At 48.3% G+C, this 9,648-nt stretch overlaps 1 protein-coding gene across 1 annotated transcript in view; it reads left to right on the top strand.

The window, feature by feature from the left end:
- Window positions 1–9,313, top strand: part of LOC107124856 (chromosome unknown open reading frame, human C5orf22) — a gene marked incomplete at its 5' end in the record, with an annotated part of 12,274 nt that extends 2,961 nt beyond the window's left edge. Inside the window, 4 exons of the mRNA XM_015428358.1 lie at window positions 3,006–3,127; window positions 4,223–4,289; window positions 8,357–8,496; window positions 9,101–9,313. Coding sequence (XP_015283844.1) covers window positions 3,006–3,127; window positions 4,223–4,289; window positions 8,357–8,496; window positions 9,101–9,257 — 486 coding nt within the window. The remainder of the gene's footprint in view (window positions 1–3,005; window positions 3,128–4,222; window positions 4,290–8,356; window positions 8,497–9,100) is intronic.
- Window positions 9,314–9,648: the final 335 nt, after the last annotated feature.

Raw genomic sequence — 9,648 nt, 5'->3', positions numbered from 1 at the left:
AAAGGGGCAGGTATTCTATGGGTTGGGCCAATATTTGAAATACTACACTCTATCTCATGGAATGCCATTTGGCCATGTGTGAAGTCTCAGCTTCAGGACATCTCTTTGTTGTGCTGATGAATCTTGGCTTTACCAGGCTGACAAGATACCATCGACAGGAAACAGCAATTCAGATGCATATCAGGTCCGTGTCCTGCATGACATCCAGTCTTTTCAGTAATGGGGGATTTCTTCCTCTTGGTTGTTGTTCTCTGCTCACAATGGCTAACATGTGCTTCTTCTACCCATAATGCCTTGAGCTGAATGTGTGCAAGCTACATTAACATAAAATGCAGGCAAGCGTTCCCTATGTGAAGGCTTTCACAGTAGGCGATGCAAACAGCTTTCTTTGGCTCATGGTATACAGATGTGTGCACTGTCCATGTGTAGTGTGTGTAGCAGATATAATACCATAAATTAGTTCATTTCCCAACACTATCCTTCCTATCTATCTTATCTATCTATCTATCTAGTACGGCTCATACGGTCTTAAGCAGAAATTATAACCAAAGAAAATATTTTAAAAGATCTGACTCAGTATTATCTCTCTTATATTTGATTATTGCGCCTATGAATTTTGCCACTGAGAGGATGACACGATCATTGGTATCCGACAGTAGCCATGACACCTGGGCTCGCACATTTAGCGGTTCCATATCTTTAAGTAAAGGGGTGACTAAATCAGACCTCAACTCGTCGAATAGAGGGCACTCCATAATCATATGTTCAAGGGTTTTGACTGTATGATGTGAGCATCTGCATGTTCTATTAGAGTATGATACTTTATTGTATCTGCCCTCCAGAACTGCCGAGGGAAGAACGCTCAGTCTTGCCAAAGTAAAAGCTCTTCTTAGTTTTGGGACTGTCGGTTGATAAGACCAAGCCAGTCCTTAAGTTCTCTACACAGATGCAAAAGCCTTCTGAATTAGGCTGGCAAACTGCTCTCTGCAAGCCTCAAGAGTATACGTTCTTCAAATTATTATCCTCTAGTTTCACTTAGGAGCTGCGGTGGCTCAAGTGGTTAAGACGCTATACTGCAGGCTGTGGAAGGTCGGTAGTTCAGCAATTCAAGACCCGAGTGTGCCGCATGACGGAGTGAGCTCCCGTCTCAGTTCCAGCTCCTGCCAACTTAGCAGTTCGAAAACAAGAAATTGCAAGTAGATACATAGGTACCACTTCGGTGGGAAGGTAAACAGCGTTCCGTGCCTTGGTGTTTAGTCATGCCGGCCACATGACCACGGAAACGTCTTCGGACAGCGCTGGCTCTTCGGCTTTGAAACAGAGATGAGCACCGCAACCCTAGAGTCGGATTCGACTGGCTTTCGAGCAAGGGAACCTTTACCTTTTAAATAGGTACAACTTCGGTGGGAAGGTAACAGCGTTCCGTGCGCCTTGGTGTTTAGTCATGCCGGCCACATGACCACGGAAACGTCTTCGGACAGCACTGGCTCTTCAGCTGTGAAACGGAAAGGGAACCTTTACCTTTACCTAGTTTCACTTAAAGTATTTATATTAGGAGCGAGCCAGTCTTGTCTTCTCTAACTGGACTGGTTTGCTCCTAATATAAACATTAATATAGTGTCAATGGAGAGCATTTAAGCCAGCAAAATGAAGAAGGCTTTTGCATCTAGTTAGTGGTCCCAGGGTGCTGATTTGCCCAGTCATGTGGGATACCTTTCAGCATGTGCGATCTGAAGATGTGGAGAGGATTCTGGGAAGTCTGAGCCCTGTATGTACGACCTTTGCCCCCCCGGGTTTTTTAAAACTGGGGGGGGGGGGGCTTTGATGGACGGGGTCTAGGAAATTGCAAATTCCTGTCTAAGACACGGGATGCTTGCTGCCACTTTGAAGCAAGCAGTGGCGGATCTACTCCTAAAGAAGCTGGCTCTCTTACTTTCTCCTTTGAATTGTTTTAGCTTTGAGGTATCTTTGGTAAGAATATCAATATGTTATGTGTTTGAATCAGCTACTAAAATTATATAATTCTGGACATCATTAAAGGAAGTATTCTGACTCGGGCACATCTGCCAGTCAGCCATGCGCCATCCTTTTTTGCTTAGCCTGTGGGGACCAAGGTGAGCCCCTGGGGTTCCACGAGTGCCCCGGGACCCTTCTTACTCTTGGGGTGTCTGGCCAAGTGGGAACCCTCATTTCTGGCACACCAACATCTTCGTAGGCCACACGAGGCAAAAAGCTTGCCGCTCCTGATCTGACTTCTGTACCTGGGAAAGTAGCCCTGCCATGCCTCTAGTTGGTGTCTAGATCTGTCAGAACTGTGCATGTCTGTCGTCTTTGCAACAGAGTGGGTTCCTCGCGCACCAGATCAGGGTTCGTGGGTGTGGTTCAGGGGGAAACAATCTTGTTTCGTTACAAAAACAGTTTTAGGGTGCTTGTTGATATTTCACTGGAGATTCATTGAGACGTTGGGGGGGACATAATTTTCTTTGTGTTGTGCTCCCCTGGACTGGACGACAATTAATCACGGAATGGGACCCGTTAAGAACATAAGAGACGCCAATATTGGATCAGGCCAAAGGCCCATCCAGTCCAACACTCTGTGTCACACAGTGGCCAGAAATACCAGTGCCATCAGGAGGTCCACCAGTGGGGCCAGGACATTAGAAGCCATCCCACTGTTGACCCCCCCAATCCCCCCCCGCTCCCAGTCTCTCTCTCTCTTTCCCCCCGTTCCGAAGCGAGGCCTTATTCTCTCTCTCCCCCCCCCGGCTCCCCAGTCTCTCTCTCTCTCTCTCTCTTCCCCCCCCCGCTCCGAAGCGAGGCCCGCGCGGCTGCTCTCTTCTCCCCCCCGGCTCCCAAGCAGCGGCGGCGGTCAGGGAGTTCGCAGAGCGTTCCCTGCGCATGCGCAGGGGATGCTCTCTCACTTTGGAGGGGATTTCTTGTATCTTGTATTGTTGTGCTCCTGTCTGCTGCCACTGTTCAGATGTTTTCAATGTGTGTTTTCAAAGGAGGATTTGCTTGACTGCGTTGAGAATCGCATCCACCAGTTGGAGGATCTGGAAGCAGCGTTTGCAGATTTCTGTGACGATGACTCTGACGAGATTCTGGAAAGATGGGCTTTAAATCCCGGGTAGGGATCTCAGAGTGGGTGTCTGGGTGACATTTCCTTTTCGCTTAAACTAACCGTTAGAACGTTTGAAGGGAAAACACACAAACACGTCCAGGCAGTAGAAAAGAGCAAGAACCCAGCAGCACCTTAAAGACTAACCAGATTTGTTCCAGGTGGTCATCCGTGTTGGTTTGAAGCAGTAGAACAAATTTAGAGTCCAGTGGAAATTTGTTCTAACAGAATTTGTGCTCACTTCTTCAGATACAACTGGAATGTGAGTCCATCTGTCCTTATATCTTGGAGAGTGGAGTGATTTCAGGTGCCAAATGACAATAGCAGGAGAATGACAATAGCAAGCGTGATTGGTGTAATATGCAGAGGGATAGTAGGCATGGCGAAATCAGCATTGGTAACCTAGGTCTCGATTCAGTCCAGGAGGATGCATTGTCTTGAGCACTTAGTTGCAATTCAGCAGTCTTTGGTGGTGGGACACCACCTTGAAGGCTCTATGTACAACAACCTCAAACACAACTTTTGTTTTTTCAGTAGGGGCAGATCTCACCTTCAGCAGCAAGACATTAAGTGATATGCATGCTTTGTGAATCACCCCCCAAGTCATACCTCTGCCCCACTGAATTTGTTGAAATGCCTAGGTTCTTGTGTCTGTGAGGTAGTTTTAAATGCTAAGGGCAAGTCCTTGAAAATGGACTTCCATGGGATTTTTCTGGAATATTTATTACATTTTTATCCTGCTCTACCCCCCCAAACCGAGGACGGTGTTCATCAGTCTGTTTTGTGCTACAACAACCCTCTGGGGTAGGTTAGGCTGCGAGTGAGTGACTGGCTCAAGGTCACCAGGTGAGTTTCACAGCAGAGGGTGTTTGAATCTGGGCCTCCGCGATTCTAGTTCGACACACTAACTGCTACACTAGGCTATCTGCAGTAGCTCTCCAGATATATTTTTTTTGGGAGGGGGAACCCTCCGTTGCAGAATGGTGCACGGTCCAAGAGATCCTGGCTGTAAATGATCAGTGTTCTTTGCCGTCATCATAATGTTTTGTGTCGAGGCGTTCATTTGAAGCTAATTTTTGTGTGTGTGTTTGTGCTTGATCACAGGATGAGACCTCTGCTTCCACTTGTACATAGTCTGAAGAACCGAATGGTAACCCCCAACTATGAATTGGTAAGCTTTGTTTAATTTCATTTTATTAAAATTTCCAAAGAAGTTTCCTTGCAGTGGCTGGTCTCCTTTCCCCATGGTCAGGGACACAGGGTGGCCCTTGGGGAGAGGGTTTCTCTATGTTACCCTCTGGTATGCGGTGCCCCCCAGGGCCAATCCTCTCCCCGGGGTTGTTTAACATCGATATGCCTCCCCTTGCCCAGTTGGTCCAGGGATTTGGGCTGAGTTGTCACCTGTGTTCCCTCTAAGCTGAGTTAGTGCGAGCTGGCTCAGAGTTTTTTAGCCTCCAGCTCACACATTTTTTTGTCTCAGCTCAGGAAGGAGGGCTCCAGAGCAAACTGATTTATGCAGGAGCCAAATTGCTCGCTCACAACTTTAATGCCAGTAGCTCACAAAGTAGGATTTTTTGCTCACAAGATTCCACAGCTTGATTCTTAAAATTCTTGAGTCTTAAACTGAACAGTTGAATTTAAGAATTTTAAAAGACAATGATCTATCTGACTCAGTTTGTAAAGGGATTAAGACTTGATGTTTGTGTAAGCTGATTAGAAGATCTCCTCTCTTGGGTTTTTAGGGTATCTTTACTTTGTCCCTAGATGTAGTCCCTTATCCTATTTCTGTTGTAGTTTGTAGTGTTTATAAAAATGTAATTTAAAAAATCCCCTTTGTGGGGCTCAAAAAAAAAAAGATTCCACAGCTTGGAGGGAGCATTGGTTGTCACCAGTATACCGATGACATCCAGCTGTATCTGCTGATGGACGGCCAACCGGACTCTGCCCCAGATATTTTGGCCAGGGGTTCGGAGGCCGTGGCTGGGTGGCTACAGCAGAGCCGACTGAAAATAAATCCTTCAAAGACGGAGGACCTGTGCCTGAGTCGCAGGGGCGGGGTGTGTGTGTCAGAAATCATATCAATAAAGCAAGTCCCGTCACTTCGAAGGTGAAAACTGAGATGGTAGCAACTGCCTCGAGAATTCCTAACGCAAGATATAGACTGTGCTTTAGGGCGCAGTCTTCCACATCCGTGAGCCACAGTGTCAGGAAGCTGAAAGACATCAAGGCTGTTTTCACACTAGAACTGCCTCGATGTTGCACCACCGTTTGCCCCGGATACTATTGGTCAATTTCACACCTGAAGCCGCGGGGCTGTATTTTGACTCGCGGCTTCGCCCGATTCCCCCCGCAGTTTCATGATCCTGTTTTTTGAGGATCACGAAACTGCAGAGGAAATCGGTCGAAGCCGCGGGTCAGATGCAGCCCCGCGGCTTCGGGTGTGAAATTGACCGATAGTATCGGGGCAAACGGCGGCGCAACATCGAGGCAGCTCTAGTGCGAAATCAGCCAAAGACTTATGTTCAGGGTAGCTGGATCAAAATTTCAAAAAGAAGGGACATTTTGCTAGTGTCTTTCCTGGAATTAAAAGACATAACGTTACCGTCTACAGCAAGGTGATCTGGGAAAATGAGACCTACCAATTATTGCCACTTTTATTCTTGCTTTCCCCCCCCCCAAAGGAACTCAAAACAAGGTACATGAGATATATCATTTTCGATTCACACAACAGCAGCCCTTGTGATCTTCATTGCTGAGCAAGGATTTGAACCAAAGTCCCTCACAAACTTGATATTCTTGAAGGAGGGGCCAGGATCAGGTTTGTCGTCCCCACCCAGACCTCCATGCATTGATCAGCTCTTGGCACAATCAATGCAAGTATAAAAATGGGGGCCAGAACAGTGGATGTGATCCCAAAAAAAAAAGATTCCACAGCTTGGAGGGAGCATTGGTTGTCACCAGTATACCGATGACATCCAGCTGTATCTGCTGATGGACGGCCAACCGGACTCTGCCCCAGATATTTTGGCCAGGGGTTCGGAGGCCGTGGCTGGGTGGCTACAGCAGAGCCGACTGAAAATAAATCCTTCAAAGACGGAGGACCTGTGCCTGAGTCGCAGGGGCGGGGTGTGTGTGTCAGAAATCATATCAATAAAGCAAGTCCCGTCACTTCGAAGGTGAAAACTGAGATGGTAGCAACTGCCTCGAGAATTCCTAACGCAAGATATAGACTGTGCTTTAGGGCGCAGTCTTCCACATCCGTGAGCCACAGTGTCAGGAAGCTGAAAGACATCAAGGCTGTTTTCACACTAGAACTGCCTCGATGTTGCACCACCGTTTGCCCCGGATACTATTGGTCAATTTCACACCTGAAGCCGCGGGGCTGTATTTTGACTCGCGGCTTCGCCCGATTCCCCCCGCAGTTTCATGATCCTGTTTTTTGAGGATCACGAAACTGCAGAGGAAATCGGTCGAAGCCGCGGGTCAGATGCAGCCCCGCGGCTTCGGGTGTGAAATTGACCGATAGTATCGGGGCAAACGGCGGCGCAACATCGAGGCAGCTCTAGTGCGAAATCAGCCCATGTTTAGGATGTTCAAAGAAAACTGTCCAATATGGCATTTTTGTCTTCCATGTGGCCTTGGAACCATCTCCATGGTTACTATGTATGGCACTAGGTAAAAACAAACTTGACAATTGAGAATGTCATTGAATGAGATCCAAGGTCCATCTCGTGCCACTGAAGACGTGACAGACCTGATCTCGTGGTGGTGGAAAGTGCTGTCGGCTTGCAGCCAAGCCCATGGGGTTTTTGAGGCCAGAGACGAACCAAGATGGTTTACCATTGACTTCCTCCACGTGGGACCCCCTGGGCTTCCTTGGCTGTCTCCCACACAGGCAGTGTTCCCTCTAAGCTGAGTTAGTGTGAGCTAGCTCACAGTTTTTGAGCCTCTGGCCCACACATTTTTGTCTTGGCTCAGGAAGGACGGCTCCAGAGCAGACTAGTTTATCCAGCAGCCAAGTCTCTTGCTCACAACTTTAATGCCAGTAGCTCACAAAGTAGAATTTTTGCTCACAAGACCCCACAGCTTAGAGGGAACATTGCACACGGGTACTAATCAAGGCCAACCCTGTCCAGCTTCTGAAATCTGAAAAGATCAGGCTAGCCTGGGCCATCTAGGCCAGGGGATCCGATCTCTTAGGCGGGGCGGCCAAGGGGTCAGGCTCTCCCCCCTGACAGCCCCCTTTCCCAGAGAGAATTCTCCTGTACCGGGTCAGTCTCTGTAAGGGGATCCGTAGGTATTGCCACTCGCAACAGTTAAGGCAAAACAGGTTCCCCGAGCTAACTAGTTCTCTCGGTTCCTTGGTGGGGATGTCTTCTGTGAATGCCCTGAGCCTGGAGGGAGGGTGGGATAAGAATGCATTGACAGGGAGGAATTTCAGACAGACGATGTATTCCGGAAGAGGAACGGTTCCCAAGCGGTTTCTGGTCTGTCATTTCAGACAGAACCGTTTTAGAAACGGTCCCCTACCGGAATATATTTGTAATTTCAGACACAAACGCTAGTCCAATCAGCTTCCATATGCAAAAGACCTTGAAACGCTGGGCGGGACTGCACAAAGCAGCCAGTCAACCCAGTCAGCGTCTTCTGACTGACAGTTCAAGCGTCCATACACTAAAGGGGCCAAATTTAGAATGTTCAAAATAGAATTTTCTTACTCAATTATATATAAGGAGAGATAACGCTATAATGGAACAGCATTATATTAACCCCATTGGAATGCCTGGAGTGTTTTGTTATTGTGCTATAGCGCTATAAAGTGAACGTTCCCCCCCCCCCAAAAAAAAGTCGGAGATCGCCCACACGGGCGAAGAATGTCAGGGAAAAAGCGGTGCCGTCTGAAATGGCAAACCGCTTCAGATCCAGCTCTCTACCGGAAGGGGAAAGCCATGTGTGAAATGGCAGCCCTATACCGGTTTACTCCACGGCGGATCAAAAACGGCTTCAAAACGGGTTAAAAAGGGTAATGTGAAATTCCTCAGGTACTTCTCCGCAGTTCCCGGGGGGGTCTGTCTGCATCATTTGTATAGGTGCATGTCACGTGCCCTGATTCTCTGGTCCTGGAAGACAGTTAATGGGAGGAGCCGTGGATGGTTCCAGATGGGGACTCCTGTTGGATTTGAACCTTGCCGCTCCGTTCAGCTTTTTTTTTAACCGCTCTGCGTCACCGTCTTTCAGGTCCATCAGGCCGGGCTGACCTGCGATTACTCGGAAATCCCTCACCACGTCAGCACCGAGGAAGAAATAGAGGATCTCATAGAGGCCGTGACGCATCTCTTGAGGAACCTGCCGAAGCCCACTCTTCTGACAATCGCCCGGTAAGCTCTGGGGGAGGTGTGTCCCGCAACGCCACCCCCCCAAGGCGTCCTCGCAGCGGTCTCGGTGCAAGTTCTGTGGAGTATTCCTGCAACTCTGGGCATTGCTTTTAAGATCCGTACATTCCGTTGAGCTAGAATGTACACGTGCTGTCGCTTAAGAAGCCAGACTCGAGGTGTGTGTTCTTTTTTTAAAGCAAGTTCACCGTTTTAAAAGAATTTCGCTTGAACTGGAATCCCAATACCTACTAAATATCTGGAAGAGTGTCTTGTAAGAACACCAGAAGAGCCCTGCTGGTTCATACCAGCGGTCCATCTTGTCCAGCATCCTGTCTCACGCCGTGGCCAACCGTTTTCTCTGGACGGCCAATAACGGGGCAGAGAGGCCGAGGCCTTAGGTTGAAAGGGAGGGACTGGCCCAATGTCGCCCAGCAGGCTTCCATGGCACTGTGGGAATTCGAACCTGGATCTCCCAGACCCTAGGCTGGCACTGCGCGAACATTACACCGTGCTGCCTTGGTCAAGGGGAAAAAGCAGATCCTGTGGGAATCCTGCATTGTTGTTCATGAAAACACGTGATCCTTAAGGAACGTATTTTTGTTCCCAGGTCCAGCTTGGATGACTACTGCCCCGCAGACCAGGTGGAGCTTATACAAGAAAAGGTTTTGAACAGCCTGCGCTCCATCTATGGCACGCTGGATGTCCACTTAGAGTATCTGGAAGATTTCAGCCCTGCCGGAACCGATTCTTCGACCACAGTGTGATTCGTGCATTGGAAATCATTATTTTTTCCCCCCTCTGTATGCAAGTAGTATCATTACAGAAGCAAATGCTTTTCTAGGAGTTTGGGTTGCATTTGTGACACTCTGTTCTTGACGCTTTTCACCGGAACTCTTCCTGTTTTAACGGAAACTGTCTGCTGCTAGTGTGTGTGTGTGTGTGTGTGTGTGTGTGTGTGTGTGTGATTGATTGATTAGCCTGGAGGAAGAAGAAGAAGAAGAAGAAGAAGAAGAAGAGATTGGATTTATACCCCACCCTTCACTACCCAAAGAAGAGATTGGATTTATACCCCACCCTTCACTACCCAAGGGAGTCTCAGAGCGGCTTACAATCTCCTTTCCCCTCCCCTTCCCCACAACAGACAACCTGGGAGGA

Source organism: Gekko japonicus, unplaced genomic scaffold (assembly GCF_001447785.1).
Source record: "Gekko japonicus isolate JY-2015 unplaced genomic scaffold, Gekko_japonicus_V1.1 scaffold5010, whole genome shotgun sequence".
NCBI classification, from domain to species: Eukaryota; Metazoa; Chordata; class Lepidosauria; order Squamata; family Gekkonidae; genus Gekko; species Gekko japonicus.
This window is presented reverse-complemented; position numbering and strand designations above follow the sequence as displayed.